This window comes from Filicampus tigris, chromosome 5, assembly GCF_054856515.1.
Source record: "Filicampus tigris isolate MCC_2025a chromosome 5, RoL_Ftig_1.0, whole genome shotgun sequence".
Classification (NCBI taxonomy): domain Eukaryota; kingdom Metazoa; phylum Chordata; class Actinopteri; order Syngnathiformes; family Syngnathidae; genus Filicampus; species Filicampus tigris.
The window spans coordinates 23,770,826-23,790,887 of NC_141221.1; the positions used below are offsets into that span (position 1 = coordinate 23,770,826).

The 20,062-nt window shown below is 39.9% G+C and overlaps 2 protein-coding genes across 5 annotated transcripts in view; one reads left to right on the forward strand and one right to left on the reverse strand.

Annotated features, from left to right (window-relative positions):
• Nucleotides 1-842: 842 nt before the first annotated feature.
• LOC147147837 (serine/threonine-protein phosphatase PP1-gamma catalytic subunit A) lies at nucleotides 843-9,588 on the reverse strand. The gene is made up of 7 exons (XM_086029898.1): nucleotides 9,213-9,588; nucleotides 8,869-9,000; nucleotides 8,529-8,759; nucleotides 8,296-8,400; nucleotides 3,334-3,557; nucleotides 3,016-3,150; nucleotides 843-1,634 (listed from the first exon to the last, which is right to left on the reverse strand). The coding sequence occupies exons 1-7, from the start codon at nucleotides 9,265-9,267 to the stop codon at nucleotides 1,545-1,547; spliced, it is 972 nt and encodes a 323-aa protein (XP_085886024.1). The 5' UTR covers nucleotides 9,268-9,588; the 3' UTR covers nucleotides 843-1,544.
• cux2b (cut-like homeobox 2b) overlaps nucleotides 5,299-20,062 on the forward strand; it is a 126,427-nt gene continuing 111,663 nt past the window's right edge. The window contains exon 1 of one of the 4 annotated variants that reach the window (XM_086029890.1): nucleotides 5,299-5,568. Coding sequence is in view for 2 of the 4 variants with exons in the window: in XM_086029886.1 (XP_085886012.1) it covers nucleotides 17,050-17,112 (63 nt within the window). In the remaining 2 variants the exon portion in view is untranslated. Of the gene's footprint in view, nucleotides 5,569-17,029; nucleotides 17,113-17,395; nucleotides 17,838-20,062 lie in introns of those variants that run through there. The other 3 variants (XM_086029886.1, XM_086029889.1, XM_086029888.1) reach the window with 3 other exon arrangements.

The window sequence follows — 20,062 nt, forward strand, 5'->3', positions numbered from 1 at the left end:
GGGAGGAAGCCAGAGAAAACATACAAACCTCAGAGCCCAGATTCGAACACACAACCTCTGGCAGACCAACCAGTTATCCTCCGTGCCAAACAATATCTTTTCTTTTAAGTTATTTTTTTAAATGTAAAATAACAAAAAATTAAAATATAATTGAAATTTGTTTAATTGTGTAATTGTTTACACAAGGAAATTTGCACTTTTTATTACATTTTATGACTAATTTTATTAATTTTGTTTGGTCCAATAGGAACTTACATAATTATATTGTTTCAACGAAATGTATTTTTCTTTATATTTTTTATGTTCAAATATTTTCTTGTTTTGTACCCCAAAAAAAAAATCTATTACCAAAAAAATTGTGATTAATATTTTTTTCATAATCGAGCAGCCATATGTCCTATTGCTCAGTCTCACCAAGGTTTCTGCTGGCCTATACATTATCAGTAACACTGACCTAAAATGACAAACTAAATTTTAATATTGCTTTATTGAAAGTATTACTTTTTTCCCCAACAGTCTATTCCCTTCATTTCATACTTTGTCCAATGCACTGCTTCTGTGCTTTTGTGGAATTGTATGTGCCCGATCAGAGTTCAGCATTTTGCCATGTCAATCTAATCTGCCCAGGGCCTTCAGAATCGGTAATGCTCGCTAATATAGCCAAAACTATACATTAGAGATGGGACCTATTTCTTTAACCAATGATCTTTCAAATTCCCCATTGATAATGTCTCACAATATTTCCTTGCTCTGACCAACAAGCCTAGTTAATCTCGCAAAACACATCTGAAGCAATCTGCACATAGTAGCATAGGTAATAATCAGCAGCTCTGTTGAGTATGAAGTGTTAAAAGTTTTGTTTATTAGATAAATATTGGTTTTGAACTGCTCCAAGACATACATGGCACTTGAATGCTGTTGTATTGCATTTGTAACATGATAGGGAAGGTAACACTAGGAAGCAGATGCATTAAAAAAAACTAAATGATATTCACCTCTATATTCTCTTAAATACACTCAAAGTTTATTAGAAAGATTTAGACATTAAAAGAGAGCTTGCTTAGTCATTTCAATTAGCACAAGACTTGAATAAAAATGTGAAGAGATGATACAATGTGTCAATGTTCCAAGACACTGACTGTAAATAGATTTTGAATTTTACAGTAAAGTGGTGTTTGTGACTGTCTCTATCATTTGTGGCCATTGATATCCATTACTGGAATAAACATGACATGAAAAAACTGTGAAAATTGTGCACAGCTATAAACAAGGCATTCCTGTGCATAAAGTAGCATTATTGTAACGATTTTCATGATTGAACAGTCATATGTGGCAAAGAGTAGCTGCAAAATGGAGTGCAAAACACCTGAGGTTTTCATGGTGACGTATCAATTTACCCCTGTGGACAAAACGACAACATATTTTGCTTTCAAAGGGTGGGAGTGGACATCTTTACAGTACTGGCAACATGAAGGTTAACCAATCCCTCAAATGCAAAGGACAAAAGAAGAACAGTAGTGACCGCCTCACGTCCAGCCCACACTTTATTTCTTTGCTTGCTTGGTGACCATATTGCGAGGAGGAGTGACCGGACGGCTGCCATTGGGCTTCTTCTTCTCAGCTGGTTTCAAAATCTGAGTTGAATGTAGAAGAAGTATGAGGGCAAATAGAGCATTTAAACGAGCACTACTTAAAGCGGAAGTCAACCCAAACATTCTTTTTTTTTTTTCAAGAATGTGTTCCCAGCAGGCCCACTAGTTGAAACACGGCATTCTGATTAATTTTGCCTTTGTGGAATGTAAGTTAAGCAGCAAAATGCACTCGTTTTTGTCTTCTGTCGACTGAAAATGACATCACAACTGCTCACAGCGACTAATCACGGTTCAGATTCAGAAAACAGGTCAGCCATGATTGGTCGTTGTGAGCAGTTGTGATGTCATTTTCAGTCGACAGAGGACAAAAACGAGTGCATTTTGCTGCTTAACTTACATTCCACAAAGGCAAAATTAATCAGAATGCCGTGTTTCAACTAGTGGGCCTGCTGGGAACATATTCTTGAAAAAAAATATGTTTGGCTTGACTTCCGCTTTAAGTCATTACTTGATGTACATTTGTAGATTATCACATCATCAAAGAGGAATAATCATCTGATTTAAATTAAAACAGATTGCTTCAAACCAAAAAAAAGCCTAGCTACTATGTTTGTTATGTTGGTTCAGTGGTACCTTGACTTGTGAGTTTAATTCATTCCTAGACCAAGATCGTCACTCAATTTAGTCAATTTAATCAAATCAGCAGAGCTGGGCATTCCGTCTATGTGACAGACCGGGAGGGACCCCGCACACAGCGCGCACTGATTGGATGGTCAATTTAAAAAAATAAAATAATTTTTTTTTAGTTTAGAAACGCTGACGGAAGCCAGTTTAAAATCAGAAGCGGACCGGCCTATGAGCGGGTACTATTCACTCCCGCCCACAGCAAAAAGGCGAATGACAGACGACGGAAGGGTACCCACGCTGCAGACGGATGATGAATAACAGACGCTCAATTTTTAGTAAAATGCCCAGTTTTGGAAATCAGTATTCCCCCAGATAACTGAAATTCCATTCATCCTTTCCAAGCCTCCAAAAACCACCACAATTGGTTTGTTACATCTTTTCAAAGAAAGAAAAATAGCGCATTATTGTATAAAAACAATGAGTGAATGCAAAAATAAACTTTTTTCCTACTTTGTAAAAGTGTTACTACTGTATACGTTGGGACAACTTCACCTGAGCTGTGTACCAGTACCTTTAAAGCGCGTGTGGCCTAGGGATTGTCTTTAAAAGGGGTGTGGCCAAATGAGAGACATCAGGAACTTTGTTGGATAGTCTCTGTGTGCATCTGGATGTGTTGAGTTTTGGTATACGGTAACTCAGGGGTCACCAACCCAAGTCAAGGCGCCACTGCACATATTTTTACAGCAAATTTGGCGTGACAAATAAATAAATACCACAAAATGCCGCAGCACCTTACCTGAAAAGAACACATGAGGGTCTCATCCACACTCATCATTGCGCCAGCATTGTCAAACTCCCCACAATAATTTGGTGCAGAGAACAGAGTGACAAGCTGCCTTTTGGCAAAAAACTCATAGCCATCCTCAACAACCTGCAACAAAGACAGCCGGAAATGTGAAACTATTCAGAGTTCTGTCAACTACACAAAACACTTTGAAATCCATATTATTGAAGGCCAATAGACACACCATTGAAGCTAATGAAGGGTAGCAGTTACAAGGTGATATACCACTGAATATTGATCCCCATCACATTTATATGGTCCTAAAGTTACCTGATGGGCACGACAGATGAGATCCAGGTCATGCTTATGCAGAAACTTGGCCACCACCTCTGAGCCAAAGGTAAATGATACACCTCGGTCATTCTCCCCCCAGCCCAACACATCCTTGTCTGGATCAGACCAGAGCAAGTCACAGAGCAGGCCTTGGTCGGGGACGTCAGTGGGGCGCATGATGCGTCTGATCTGCTCCATGGACTGCAGGTCAGGAGAAAGTCCTGTACAAAAAGAGCAGATAGTAAGTACAAATAAACACTGCTATACTGGCAATGTCCGCTTCACTTCAGTTGGCAAACTGCACAGATGTCAGTCAAGGACAGATGAAAAAGACTGACGTCAATGTAACTACGTGTTATGTTTGTTTTAAAACAAAACTGCAGGAAATTGTTATTGCCGTCAGAGCCGAGGCAGCAGACTACAAAAGGTTATGCTTTCTTGTGGACATGTCATGGCAACTTAAAAACTTTCAACCATTTTAAAAGTAAGGAAGCAGCCAATTCAGCCTTGTGATTGACTGGCAACTAGTCCAGGGTAGTGTTGCACCAAGTACCAGTACCACTACCACACCGTGAAATTTAGCCAGCAATAATTTGAGACCATAATTTCAGAGTATGTGTACTTGGCAATAAAAACAAATACCGGTAAAAATAAATTTGAAAAAGCAGCAAGCAAGCTACAACTCTGTGTCAGATGGGGCTGGCGTGCAGCATCGGCTGTTGCACAAAAAAAAAAGTTGCACAAATACAAGGACAGAAGGCGGAAGTGGCTGAGAGTCTTTTGGGCCATCATGTAGTGAGAGAGGTTCCCCGACCGGGTCAGTACAAAGGTATCCGCTAAAACCGATCAAGCCATTTTACGCCATTGTGCATTCTTTGCGCATCAGGTTAAATGCTTCCTGTAAGGAATGTCTTGAACACGTTAAATAAATATTTGCTTCCAATATTGGCCGGGATTGAGCCAAAAAGGTCGCAGGCTTGGAGAAAGGAGAGCAAGGAAGTTGAACTGTCAACCAAGAGAGCATTTAGCAGCCCAATTACACAACCGCCAGTTATTAGCCATGTTGACCATTTTTTATGTTGAAGGAAAAGGAGGAGTACCTCCTCTTCTCCACTTGAAGCAACACCTGAGTAGTTCCCGCGTGAAGAAAAGCACGCAAGACAGGTAGGAAGACATGGCATTTCGCGTTTGGTCAGAACCTAGCATCTGGTTCCGACACTCGCAAACAGAATGACGCGTAGTGGAACTTGGAAACAGGAGCACTCAAAATAACAGAACTTGACATGTTCGCCACAACCCCTCAATGGCAATACGTATATAACAATAAAACACAACCCAGTTCATTACAATATATTACATTACAGTGCTTAAAGAATGTTCCTCCTAATCTCTAAGGATTTAGTTTCTGTTTTAGGAGGATAAGCGGTTCAGATAATGGAAGGATGGATGAAATTATGGTACAGTATAGATACTAGTGAAGCAAAGCAAAACATTTTGGATAAACAATGGTTAATAAAAATACGAAACAAAAACCAATGTTTATTTTAGTTTTCTTAGGCACAATGCCTTCTGTTAATTTTACTCATCAGATTTCACACAAAAAAAATGCTGGATTCCTGGGAAGTATGAAATACGTTTATCAGAGATGGGCATTCAGTCCTAGGGATGGAATGGTCCGCCCGTCCGCCCATTTTGTGGACGAGGTTTTTTTTGTTTGTTTGTTTTTTTTTTAAAAAGGACGTATCATTTGAATTTGATAAAAATTCATCAACATAGCACTGGAAGTAAGGCTGTTTTTCATTTTGGGCGCGTTTCCCTACCTCCCAACTTCGCTCTGCTCAGCATCCATCAGCGCTCATGATGACAAGAAAAAGACTGTGCTGATTGAGGAGCTAACAGCGGCTAACTAGGCTTTCATCTTTCATCATAAAGATTGAAAACCTACAATAGACAACCAACAAGTGGAACCTACAGATGAAGCAACAGAAGCTATGTTGGAACAACTATTAGAAAGAACAACAAATTTAAGGGAAGCCAAGTCAAAACAAATAACTAAGAAGCAGAGCAAAATGATTTGATGGACGCAGATTCCAGTGGGGACTTTGTCGAAAATAAATTGTATGCTGAGTTTGAGGAGCTATTGGAAGAGGTTCATCAGCTGAATATCACTGTAAAGGACTGTTGCGACACATTGAAGTCAGATAAGGACACAGATGATGATCAACAGATGTGGTATGTACCAAAGTTGAACAGGTTCAGAAATGTTATTGCATGAGTTAGTGCTTGGCTAAAACATGCACCTAACCATACAAAAGTATCAAATGAAGCCAAAGAAAACGTTTCGCCTTTTGACAGCATATCAGTGGCAACATCCAGGAATTCTAAATCGTCAAATGCAAACCCTGGTCATTTGACAGATTCATCATACATGAACATGAGCTTAAAAACAGCAGCAATAGAATGGGAAACTATGCATCAAGCTGAAACATTGGAAGCTAAAGCTGCAGCAAAACGTGCCGAAAGCAATGGAAATGGAAGAGATCATCAGGACTGTGAATGACAGACTATATGCTGTAAAAACAACCCAAGGATGGGCAGTGAATGGACCACTAAGGCAATGAATCTCAACCAGGGTGCTGTGGCACATTAGTGTGCCGTGTGAGAACATCAGGTGTGCTGCTGAAAATTAACCAATATCAATAAATTATTTTGACAAAAAAAAAAATTAATAATCTGGCAAAACAATAAAACGTTCTTCCACTAGATGACAGCAGGTACATAATGACCCTGTATAGCCGGTTTTTGTGAAGCGTTTTGCTATGTGGTGTGCCGTGAGATTTTTTTCCGATCTGAAATATGTATCATGGCCCAATAAAGGTTGAGAAACACTGCAATAAGGGAAAACGGTTGCAAGAAATGGTATGACAAGTGTCATGTCACAAAGAGTATCTGTGGCCAGATTAGATGAAATATGGAATCAGCAATTCAAGTATGACTTCCCCAAAGCCAGTCAATATGGACAGCTGGACATTAGTTCACGGACAGTGTACCACAGTCCACCTGGATAATTGACAGACATTACATTACTGGCTTACCAATGAAGAAAAAGGACTTCTGAATGCCCCAAACCAGGGTCATAGCAGAACAGCGAGCAATGATTCTGAAAAGGAAACTCTTCAATTTGTATTGTGATGATAATGTGAGCTTTATGGCTGCTATGATTGAAAAGGGGTATGCAGTAGGGGTGTAAGGGTACACGTGGGTGTATTAATACGTTTCGGTATGGCATGTTCGGTTCGGTCCACTTGCTTTCGGTTCGGTCCACTTATTAGCGCGAGCTCACGCACGGGCGCTATTGACTGTTGCACGCGGGAGAGGTGGGCTGCGACACTATAGGAGCCAGGACGCCAGAAGCCGTGATAAATCATAAACGCATGGATAAATGGCATTATAATGGCATACGCAAACAAGCCAGAGCTCGAGGGTCCCCCGTACACTGCGGTCACCCGTTTAAGAACATTCTAGCTTTCCTGTTAAAATCGCAGATGGGGAAAGGCACGTAACACGTCTAACATAATAACGAGTATCCGACTTTGAATGTTTCTCAGACGAGGAAGCAAGCAGTATTTTTAGCCAAAAACAAAGAACAACAGCTCTGTTCTTCGTTCTCCGCTACTACTCTCGCTAGCCGTACGATGCATTCATGAACCTCGGAAACATCACAACTCAGCAAAACACAAATCCGACCACAACACAGATAACCCAATTCGTTGCAATATGCTGTTGAACGTTCAAAGGTTTCAATGCTTGAAAAGTGTAAAGAATTTCATAAAGACTTTAAAGTTACTGTATTTCATTGGAAAAAGAGTTTTAATACAGTTAGCAATAATTGTAACTGTTATTGTATGTATTTTGTTTCATCACAAAAAGTGTATATGTACTGTAATGACAACTTTAACTTGAATACTTAGATGTGCTGCTGAGTATTTAAAGATTTCAGTGTCTTAATAACTTACAAAATTAAGAGATCTTTATTGTTAGTGTATTTTTTATTCTGGTGTAATTTCTTAGAATGTCACCCGATTGGTTCGCTCTTATTTAAAAAAATATATAATATAAAAAAAATGACAAAATTTACTTGTCATCTTTTCAAAATAAACACATTCAAGAAAAAAATTTTTTTTTTTTTGTACCGAAAATATACCGAATCAAAGTTTCCAAGAAACCGAACCGAAATGTGATTTAGCGTGCCCTTACACCCCTAGTATGCAGTGAATGTTTCTGCAACAGAATTGGGCCACAATGATGGAAGAGTTTGGTACATTCCACACCATTGCATAGCATCCTAAAAAACGTGTGTTGGTGTTTCACTGTGGCAATTTCTATCAAGGAAGCACGCTGAATGGAGAGCTTCTTCAGGGGCAAGAAGACCCCACCAGAGTTATCACCAGATTCCGCCAAGAACCTGTGGCCATGATGGCAGATGTTGAAGCCATGTTGCACTAAGACGCCGACCTCATGCGAATTCTATGGGGTCCAGTGGGAGACACCAACAGCACTCTGGCAGAGTGCAGGATAGTTGTGGCAACACTGCCCGCGCTTTCTTTAAAGATTTTTGTTTGCATCATCACAACATCCTATTTCGGCCATATTGTTTCAGTGACAAAAGTCTTTTGACCTGAAACGGAAAATGCACTTTTAATTCTAAATTTTAATGGTTGAATTTTTGGGACATTGCTATTAGTCACTGTCAAGACAAGAGCCCTGAATCATGCTTTTTTTGTTAGTCTAGTTAGTACTTGTTGCAACTTTCACCCAACTTTCCTCACCATAAATGGGTGATGACTTTGCAAGGACTAAAACCTGTTGTCTGGAACAGTTTTATTTTAATTATTTGTTTTTTGATAAAACAATCTGCTCTTTGAATTAATTATTTTGGCTCAGACAACAAAAACCCACCTCCGTGACAGCAAAAGATCTTCTCATCCACGATGGCGGCAATAGGGAGGCAGTTAAAACAGTCTGTAAAAGTCTTCCAGAGCTTGATGTTGTACCTTCTTTTGCCTAGAACATGAAGAAAAACAAGAACATTCAAATAATAATCAGAAATCAGAGCACAAACTTCACAAACTTGTCATTTCACTGTGTGGAAAGAAAAGTTTGCTTAACGGATAGTATACAAGATGACTAACACTCATCATAAAAGCCATATATTCTGTTGATTGAAGCACACTCATGGTTCCCCCTCAACAGGAAGAAGTTCTCGGGGTACTTGATTTTGTAGGCAAGCAGAAGACAGATGGTTTCCAGAGACTGCTTCCCCCTGTCCACGTAGTCGCCCAAAAATAGGTAGTTGCTTTCTGGGGGAAAGCCCCCATACTCAAACAGCCTCAGCAAATCATAGTATTGCCCGTGGATGTCACCTAACACAGAAAGAGAGAGTGATTAGTTAATAGTGATACACAACGGAAGTTTCTTTTGAGTGTGTATAACACAACACAAAACTAGCTCCGTTTTCTCGTAGAATCTTACCGCAGATCTTGAGAGGGGCCTCAAGCTCTAAAAGAATGGGTTGACTCAGGAAGATTTCCCTAGATTTCAGGCACAATCCACGAATCTCATTCTCCTGCAGTTGAACATTCTTGCCAGGTTTAGCGCCTCTCACTGTAAACACAAAATATGCCACAAACGTCATATGATGCGCTTACTGTATGAAACGAACGCATCAGAAGTTAGAAGTGTGTGGTAGGGAATGTCGCAAATCAACACCGGGTTGGATTTGGAAGGCTCCTAAAACTGTTGACAAACCTGCTTATTCGAATGTGCGCTACCATTGTCAAGGAGGTTAAGAACATTTTGGAAATAAAATTACTTGCCTTCTAGGAGACGTTGAATTATGCTGTCTATGTTGAGTTTGTCGACATCGGCCATCGTGTTGTTGCTGTTAAAATATCAACCAAGTCGAATCTAGGTCTCAGCGGGAACTGCTAGCTCTCCTAGCATTAGCACCCAACGTTAGCGTCTCTGTGTGTTTTCCGGTGGAGGGCAAATATGTTTGGTTTAAGCCTGTTTCGATGTAGCAACTCGGAGACTCTCGAACTACCTAATACATTACCGAGGTACGTAACCTTAAAAATATCCGCATCTAAATATTAGCTGTCACTCGGTGAGGTGGGACTATGTGTACGGCCATTCGGGTACACAAAGATCCCTTGACTTTTTTTCACTGCCGCACCTTGTAGAAATTGGCAGACAACAGTTTTGGGGAAGCAACCCTGCTGCCCCCTACTGGAATGGAGGCCATAAAACAGAAACGAAGACACCATTGCTTCTCATATACAGGTATGATTGTTCCAAGTTTATCATAACACAAACATCTGACAAGGCACACATGGACATCTAAAATGATAATTTACCCGACCAATTGAATTAAACTGGTGGCCGAAATAGACTATGCTTAAAAGATAACACTTTTCACTACCTGGTAAGCCTCTCTTTTTGAGTCATATAAATGTATCTCATTCATTCATTCATTCATTATCCATACCGCTTATCCTCACAAGGGTCGCGCAAATGTATCTCAATACTAACTAAATGTATGTTATAATGCCAACTACAGACAATGAATGCAGTTAGCATCTTATCAAAGGTGGATGCACCACTGTAGGCCAGTGCAAACTAGGCCGGGGCTTAAAACTAAGCAGTTATGAGCGTTCATTTTAAGAATTCCATACAGGCTTGGTCGCGGCCTTAACAATGACCGCCATTGGCGCTGTTAACCCTCCAGGGTGGCGGTGGAAATTCAGCTATTGTAGGTCAAAGACTAAGGAGAGGTGGAAAGCGGGTTCTTAGACATCATTATCTAAGATATTGCTTATCCTGTTCATCCAACCTCACCTTAGGTCTCAGTATAAAAGTACACTGATTACACTTTTTTTTTCTTTCAGCCCTGTAAATATTACTTCTATTTCATAATTACATTCACTACAGTTTTTCAGTTATCCATATGTACTTTAAATAATTACGGAAAGTAAACTACTTGAATTTTACCGGTAATGTTTTTTTTACCATATTTATTGACGTAAATGTAAATTACATTATCTGGTAAGATTTACTCAGAAAATGTGCTCAGTTTTACAACTGTGTACATAGAGTAAGGTTGTTTTCCCACATTGTTTAATCACAACTGTTTCTTTTTTTTGTATACTCGCGATGCTGTAATCATTGAATTTATGTTATTGCAAGAGAAAAGTAGTGATTTTTGATGTAGTTGTTTTTAACTAAGATTTATCATATAATTCAACCCAGTCATAGTTACTAGCAGAGGTGTCAGATCCAGGTCCAGAAAGTAAAAATCCAGCCAAAGTTCGGCTTTAGCCACGGGTGCTTTTACAGAAGGAGCTCCTCGAGTAGAAACACCTGTGGCTAAAGCCAAACTGTGGCTGGTTTAAGTCTGACAATGAAGGGGGTGGCATGGCTTAGTGGTCGAGTGGTTGTTTCGCAAACCTGAGGTTGTGGTTTCCATCCGACGCCATTGTGACCATGTTGAAGTATCCTTGACATACTGAACCCCCAATTGCTACTGATGCTGCATCATCAGTAGGTAAAATGAGGTATGTGTGAAGCGCTTTGAGTACTATAAGTTGCATTCCATTTACCAGTTTTTACTTTCTGGACCTGGATTTGACACCGATGGTTAGTAGAAAATATTATAAATAAATAATATATAATAGGTATTTGAACTGCCCAAGGACAGCTGGGATAGGCTCCAGCACACCCGTGACCCTTGTGAGGTTAAGCGGATTGGATGATGGATGGATGGATGGATAATAGGTATTTGAAAGTAAATGTTACTTGAGTAATTCCTGTTCAGTTAGCTGAGGATAGGCAAGTAAAATTTGCTTAAAATTTCTGAGTGAAAAAACTTTACTAGCTTTTTTCAAGTATATATCACTCGATTTTTTTACAGTGTAGATTGTGCTCAGGAGATCTGGTGGAGAGGCAGTGAAGCTAGAAGCTTCGGGGCAGTCTTAAAATTGTTTTACCATGGTGTAGATGGAAAGAGAAATTGCGTAGGGATTAGTTAAGAGTGTCCTGCAAGTGAATGGAGTGTCGGATAGAGTGATGAGGCTGAAACTTGAAATAAAGGGTGTTATGTATAATGTAATTCGTGGTTATGCCCCAAAGCTAAGGTGGCACGGTGGTCGACTGTTTAGCACGTCCGCCTCACAGTGCAGAGGTCATGGGTTCGACCTTCCTGTGCGGAGTTTGCATGTTCTCGCGTGCCTGTGTGGGTTTTCTCCGGGTACTCTGTTTTCCTCCCACATTCCCAAAACATGCATGGTAGGTTAATTGGACACGTTAAATTGCCCTTAGGTGTGATTGTCGGTGCAAATGTTTGTTTGTCTTTGTGGGACTGGCTGGCAGCCAGTTCAGGGTGTACCCTGCCCATAGACAGCTGAGATAGGCTCCAGCATGCCCGCGATCCTCGTGAGGATAAGCGGTTGGATGGATGCATGGATGCCCCAAAGCTGAGATAAAAAAATAAATAAAAAATTCTGGAAACAGCTCGACAAAATAGCTGAGCATCCCAGGCAGAGAGAGACTAGATTTGTGCAGGTTGTAATGGACATGTTGGTGAATGAAACAGGCGTGACAAAGAAGTGATGGTGAATTTGATATGCAGGAAAGGAACCTGGAGGGGCAGATGGTTGTGGACTTTAACAAAGGAATGGAAATGGCTGTATTGAATACTTTTTTCCAGAAGAGGCCGTAACATATGGTGACCTACGAGCGGAGATAGAAGCACACAACTGAATTACATCTCGTGCAGGCGTCATCTGAAGTAGGTTATTCACTGTAAGGTAGTGAGTCATAGGCGGGGAATGTAGCTAGACAGCATGGGATGGTAACTCTGATAACTCTGTTGGGGTTGAGGAATTTAAAAAAAAAGGCAGAGTACAGAAACTTTTTGACGAGGTTGTTTGTTTCATAGGGTGAGAAAATGCCTGTGGTCAAAAGTGCGCTTGGGCGCCAAGGGTGATGCACAGAGTTGTGGGACCTACAGAGGAATCAATTTGATGAGTCACACAATTAAGTTATGGAAAGAATTGTGGAAGCCAGACTGAGGACAGAAGTGAGTATTTTTGACAAACAGTATTTTTTTTATGACTAGGAAGAGTAACGCAAATGCAATATTTGCCTTGAGGGTATCGATGAAGAAGTACAGCGAAGGTCATAAGGAATGCTTTGTGCGTTTATGAAGCGAGTGAACGCCTATGATAGGGTGCCCAGAGAAGGAGGTGAAGAAATGGATACAAGCAAGTTGGAACGGGTGGAGAAAAGTGTCAGGTGTGTTGTGTGATTGAGGAGTCTAGGATGAAGGGGAAAGTATATAAAACTGTTTTTTGCACTGTATTTACAGTAGAGTATCATACGATTAGTGAAGCAACAAACAAGCTTGCGAACATACATGAATTTGGTTGTAAAGGGACTGGACGAAGTAGTCTTTTTTGTTTTGGGGAAAATAATGTTTGCACAAGTACACCTTCTGAAATGTTCAATTAATGTTCAATAAAGTGGCTATACATTGACGCTTATTGAGCACTCCCAAAAGAAAGCAGTTCTCAAATTAATTTAATTTTTTTATCGTTTCAATAAATCTTTGCACTATTCCTCTGTTACGTATCAAGCAGCAACAAAAAAATATTGCCTATATACTTGCCATATTAAAAGCAGTTTCTAACTGTCACCACATCAAGTGTAATGACGAAAGCCGCTGAGTGAAGTTCTAAGCTGTTGAACAAAACAAACCACAATTTTAAACATTACTGTTCAAACAAAACTCAGCATGTTTGTAAAAGCTGAACATTTGCTGTGTTTCTGTTTTGGATGTCATTGTTGTACATTCTACTGTAATTATACACCATGTTTTGGCAACAATTTTCATTTTCTTTTTTTTTTTTACAGGTATGTAATTCTTGAAAAATCCTCACCGTTGTTTCTCTCCAAACAAACCATAGGGGAGAGTGGGGTAAGTAGTGCCAATTTTTACTTAAAGGGAACGTCAACTTCAACATTTTTTTTTCAAGAATATGTTCTATGCAAGCCCACTAGTTGAAACAAGGCATTCTGATAAATATTGCGTTTGTGGAATAAGTGTTAATCCACTCGTTTTTAGCCATCTCTGGGGGCGGCCATTTTGTCTTCTGTCGACTGAAAGTGACATCACAACTGCTCACAACGACCAATCACGGCTCAGGTTCAGAAAACAGGTCAGCCGTGATTGGTCGTTGTGAGCAGTTGTCATGTCATTTTCAGTAGACAGAAGACAAAATGGCCGCCCCAGAGATGGCTAAAAACGAGTGCATTTTGCTGCTTAACTTATATTCCACAAATGCAAAATCAACCAGAATGCTGTGTTTCAACTAGTGGGCCTGCTGGGAACATATTCTTGAAAAAAATATGTTTGGGTTGACTTCCGCTTTAAAGTGGCTTTTAAGCAAGGGGATCACAGGCAGGAATGTCTCCAACTAAAATATGCACACATAGTTTAGGATGTTGTGCATCACTGGGAGCAATCACTTTGGATCTTAAATAAACTGTGAGAAATTTAGCTTTAGAAAAAAACCTGGTTTTGTGGCACAGGGCAAGTTTCATTTGATCACGTAAATTAGGTGTCATTCTTAATTTTAGACCAAAACCCATCACGCCACGCAGATACAAAAGGAAGAAAGACAGGGTTTCAACTTCTCTTGAGGAGTTGCAAAGAGCAGTGAACAGGGGAAGACTGTACGTCAGGTTAGAGAGCAGATGAAGATCTGCAGTATGACCATAAAAAGAATTATGGATAAGAAAAAATAGACTTGGTGGTAGGGCTAGAAGGGAGCACAAGTTCACATTCCCCTGCAGCATTGACAAGTGGAATGTCCAGTAGTAGGGCGAATCTTTTGAAGATAATTCAGATGCAGATGCAGTTAGGTGCTCATTTTGGAATATTCATTTTGTTCTGAGCATCTGATAAAAAATTAACAAGTACTTTTGTATTGAATTGTCTTCCTTTTATATAGCATTGTCGTTTGTGAGATTAAAATGCTCATTTTTACTTCCGCTATCAACGGCACAAGTTGACTTTTTGATTTCTGACCAATGGCACAATTTACCCTGCACTAGGGGAAAGTTGTGCCACAAAACCACTTTTTTTTTTCTAAAGCTGTATTTTTTAAACAGTTTATTTAAGATCCCAAATGATTGCTCCCAGGGATGCACAGCATCCTAAACTATACTGCCTATTTTAGTTGGAGGCATTCCTTGCATAAAAGACACTTTAAGTAAAAATTGGCACAACTTACCCCACTCTCTCCTATATAACAAAAACATAATGTGCATTGTCTCCTAGATACATTGCCCACTTTCAGTACGACTCCAACATGAACACTCAAGCGTGTGGCAATTTAGTTAGGTGAACTATAGACGTTTACAAATGCATTTACCTTTACTGTCCACTAGATAGCGCCAGCCAACAGTATTCAACACCAGCGATGGAATGGTTTTTTGGGGGGGATATAATGGTATAGGTAGTCATTATTGAAATAAATCTGTAGGTATAGAATTATATTTTTTCTTCAACATGTCAATACGTACTGCAGAGTAGGTACACAAAAATCATATGCTTGAACGAATAAAAATCAGCATTACCTGATGACCATTCTCCATAAAAACAGACATGGACGACACACATTTACAAGTTTCAAAAGGAAGCCACGTCACTGTACATGTTTGTTACACAAAAAATAATTTCCATGCAATCAAAACCACACAGTTATCAATGATTAAAAAAAACATACCATGGGTCCTATGTGCATATAACAGAAAACCTGAAGTTTGTGCCGATTGAAATTACGATGGAACAAAAGAACAATAATGCGTGGTTGTCATACTTTTTTTTTTATCAGTGGTGGAAGAGGCTGGAAGCATTTCATGTTGCTGAATGTGGTGTTATGTACTCTTAAAACAGATGTTGTAGAACTTGAATTTGGTCTAAATTTGGTATGTGTTCCACTTCTGGAACATAATGTTCGCTGTTCCTATGAGGAGAGTGTAAATGTCAACAACAGCACACGCAGAGACAGTGATGAGGAGTCAAATGAGACCGTATGAAATGCCCTAGAATAGTGTGTTCTTGTGTACTTCACTCCCATGTGACATGGTCCCTTCAGACCCTTGATGGACTGCTGTTTTGCAGAATATTTCTATACATTCACAAGCACAAGGAAACACGATATGTGGGTTTACACTTATTATCTCATGTGACGTCATCTTGTGAAAAGACAAATTAATGCTTGATTCTGAATGACATCTGTTTTCAGGAGAACATACCAAAACACTGCAGTGAGCATGCATAATTCACTAATGCCAAATTGCTGACAGTCATTTACTATATGACTAGTATAAGTTTCCACAATGCATCAATTACTTACTGGTTTTAAATCTTGCACTCTAGCTTCACCCCATAGTCACGAATGATAATAATTTAAAAAAAACATGTAATCATTTCCCCTCACTTTTGCCCTAGGTGTTGTATGTAGCAGAATATCTGATCCCATGTCCCTCGAGGTAATAAAATATGACTCACAAGGACATTATTTTCAGATGGAATATCAAGCAGAAGCTAAGGGTTAACTGTGAGGCTGGTGATCAGAACATGGGCAGGAAGTGTAAATCAATAAAACTAACTTTACTATGAATATTCCCTTGAAGTTTTAATGAAAGTAATGGCACTAAACCTCATGAGCCATTACCTTGCCTTTAACCCTGTGGCATCAGCAGGGGGAGCGCCCGTTTTGTTCAGCCGATGTCCAGAGCAATGTCTTATTTGAAGGAAGAACACCCCTGTACTAAAATAATTTGACAAAACGTTCGCTGTCCGGCTATGCTCATCATGTAACATAATTTGACGATGCAATAAGGCTTTTTGAGCAAGGGTGTGAATCTACTTGCTAAATGCAATCACCATTTTCGTGTGTGTTTTGCAATCCATAAACAGATATACATTCTGGGCTATATTTTTCAGAAGTTTCGAATCAGAAGATGTAAAATCAACATTTTAGTGATATTTACTTGAAAATTGGATATACTGTACAAGAATAATCATTGTATTGTGGAGGATTCTTCAAAATGGAATAAACCGATAAGTAAATTAATACTTGTTGGTATTTATACTCTAAATATAGGCTATTAATAAATACAGCAGGGCAGTAATGTATTTTATTGGCTACTCCCTGACAAAGTGAGGATCTAGAGAAACAAGTAAGTGGGCTTGGCTAAATTCCCTGAACTGCACTGATGTACTCATCATCTCTTTCTCTCCTTTTTTTCAGACGCCATCGATAAACCACGGGGTTTACGTCAGTATTGATAACTTTGCTAAAGCAAAATCAAGTGCAGTTGTCCAGTTAATGTGGTGGACGGAGGCTCGAACTCAATCAGTCGTCGTTTACTTTTAAAGTGGTGCTGCCAAAACCTACTTTTTTTTCTTCTTCTTTCGTATTTCCAAACAGTCGAAACAAACGTGATGACAAACATATCGGCGGAGTCGTGTAGTGTTTTTTTGTCCAAGTGGCACCCGTGCCCATAAAGGCGTTTTAACTGGGGGGAATCCAGCCCACATATTTATTGCAGCCACTGAAAAAAAATCTCCTCAATATCCCCAAGATGGCCGCCGATGTAGGATCGATGTTTCAATATTGGAAGAAATTTGATCTACGGCGGTTTCAGGTTAGTGCTATTCTCATTCTCGCTTTATTTTTTCCAGTGGCAAGTGTTATGTGTTGCTGGGAAGTGTCTCGGGTCTTTTTGGGTGACTGCGAGAGTGAAAGCAGCGTGCTTTGCATCGCTACTTATTAGAAATTGATCCGTGTTCTGCCTTTGTTCGGTTCAATCATTGATCAGCGTGGAGCGACCGCGGAGCAAGCACAGCCTCCGCTAGCCACACCGATCTGGGATCAGCACCGCGGACAGCACTGTTATTTTTGCCTTTTTTTTTTTTTTTTTTTTTTTTAAGCGAAAATCTCGACAGTGAGCCGCTCGCACAGCCGTGCTCACATGTACGGAAACTTTTAATGCGCCGTCGAGTCGCTCTTCTTGCATGGTAACTTTTCACACAGCTTCGTGTTTTATACGGTTTGTGTCGACGGACGTCGTGTTGCTGCTGGCTGCCGGTCTTTAGCTTTAAACCCCAATTTAGTGTCGTTTTAGATACGTGTAGCCTACAAGCTGACAAGTTTTATTTTCAAGTTTTGTTTTTACGAAGATATTTGCTTGTTACATTTTACGGAAACACATAACGATGCACATTGAGGTTCGTCATTGATAAACAAGCAAACAATCCAAACACGTTTTTTTTGGTCGAACGCGTCGCCTTTGAACACCCCAAACGATCATCTGGTGGACTTATGTGGCACTGAAATGTGTCTTAACGGCTAGCGTGTGGAATATGGCAGGTGAGCACTTTGTTTTATTGCAGATTAACATTGCACATACCGTCCCTTATAGCTTGACCACGCCGTTAGACGCAAAGTTGAATTGGTGAGCCGCAATATGAGGCGGTTTTGTTCTTTATATTTTATTATTTAAAAGAAAGCAATGTGGTTGAAATCATCTGTGGTTTCCGCTCCTTCTCGATCCCCTCTCCCCTGAAGCCGCATAGGGAGGCTCGAGCGGGGGGCGGCGGGGGCTGTGTAATCGTATTCCCCGCTAATGTTTGTAAATCAGCCTCGGCCGGCGCAAGGGCACCATCTCCGCCGTCTGACTGATGTCGTGCATCATGACAAATGACAGGAGCATGGCAGCCCGCCCCCTCGGCAAAGCCTACCGAGCAGAAACAATCACATCTGGTGTGTGTTGGTGTCGAGTGTTGTTGCAGCTCCTGGCCGCTGGACCGCCCTGTCATCCGGGCTACCGTCACACGGTTGTAGCTTGTTCTCCAAGAATAGGGCCGAGAAATAATCTACATTCACGAGCTTTTACCATCAAATTGCACCGAGTAGCCTCGTGGCGATATTCCCAGCTGCCCCCCCCCCCCCCAATCTATCATTACAGTCTGCAAAAAAAAGTGTGACCTTAGTCTTAATTCTACAAAACATACACTTGCTTTAACAGCACAATGTGCAGTAATGGGATTAAATACAGGAGCTACACCTATCGTCTAAAATATTAGAATTATTTGCACTATTGTGCATCTAGATTCAGGACAAAAAAATGCCTCAAAATAGTCTGCCTTGCCATGCTAATAATGCAAATTTATTTTGAATTGTTTATTATTCTTGGCATAGTTTGCAGAAACGGCACTGCATCAGACTGAGAGATGTGTTAAATGTTTTGTCTCAGTGGCTAAACCAAAATTAGAAACACATACTGCATTGTAAAACCACAAGAATAAACACTAAGAATCAAATACTTCTCTAACATTGTCTTTGGAAAAAATAGTAATATTGTTCTTGCAAAGGCAATTTTCAGTACAACTCTAAAACAACGTTGTGTACCTTGTGTTGTGCCTATGTTAAAAAAAAAGTGTGGTAGCATGCTTAGTTGTTTCCCCCCCACTCAGTATCCATTTAAGATGCAAATTATTGGAGCAGTTTGTTGCAGTGGAATACAACTATGTTGCATGGTACTGTAAAGCGCTAATAACCCCCCCCCCCACCATCACATATAAGTTTTGATGCAGCGTGGTTTTCCATCACTGTAAAACTTAACTACAAAAATGAGAATATTGTTAAATGAATATCTCTGACAGTTTACATACGAACACTAGAATCTGCAAACTAAGGCGCCATCTCTAATGCATCTGTTACCTGGCTCTCCCTTCATGTAGTGTACATTTACTTAAAGTATCTGCTAAAGTGGTAACTTCAGTGCAAATAGATCACATTATATTGTGACCTTATAAAACTGATTAAAATGTCACCCCTGTAAAACTGGTTGAATCCAGATTTACAAATTATTTATGATTTAATTGTTTCCAAGTAAAGGAATGTATGGTTGATGCAAGAACTATCTAGTAATATTAAAGTGTACTCGTCGCCATCTTTTTAAGTTGTAAAATAACATTAATTGTAACACTATTGTGGATTTTCGCTTTTCACTGTTGAGTGTTGGTTGTACTTCAGAAACGCAGATATTAGTAATCTTTTGATTCAGAAGAGTTTCAAAAGTGTTGTCCGTACTTTGGATGAATAGTATGAATGACATTTTGAAAAGCTTTAATGAGCGCAGTGCGAGTACAAACACTCAGTGTCACCTTGGTCATGAAAATAACTGTTGCCCTTGTCACAATAAGGTTTGTTAAAGTCAAATTCATGGCTGAGCTGTTGTTTGGACTGATGTGAAAACAATTTGAGTACTTAAAACTCACGAATGTGTTTGCATTTTTTCATGGGCAGTTTTAAGATCACTCAGGTGCTGTACGATTGAGCGCATGTTTTTATTGCTGTTAAGTTTTAGTCTAACATTATTTTTTCACCACATGCCCGAAGCTTACGGAGGGAAGCAGCAATTGATTCCACTTTCAGAGAATGCATTATCATTACAGCAGGTGCACGACCCAAAATGCCATTCTTGCGTTTATCGTGTGACAGTAGGGGCTATTTATATCAGCAGTTAACGCCGCAACATTTACTTTCTCATTACACACTGCTATGAGTATATGAAGTGTTGGCGCAGTAGA

What these genes read in the sequence shown, in the direction of transcription:
- LOC147147837 (XM_086029898.1), bottom strand. Translation starts at nt 9,267, where the DNA reads ATGGCCGATGTCGACAAACTCAACATAGACAGCATAATTCAACGTCTC. An exon ending in AATTCAACGTCTCCTAGAAG is followed by an intron (nt 9,001 to 9,212) that starts GCAAGTAATTTT and finishes TTGTGTTTACAG; the next exon opens with TGAGAGGCGCTAAACCTGGC. An exon ending in TCATCTGTCGTGCCCATCAG is followed by an intron (nt 3,151 to 3,333) that starts GTAACTTTAGGA and finishes TCTTTGTTGCAG; the next exon opens with GTTGTTGAGGATGGCTATGA.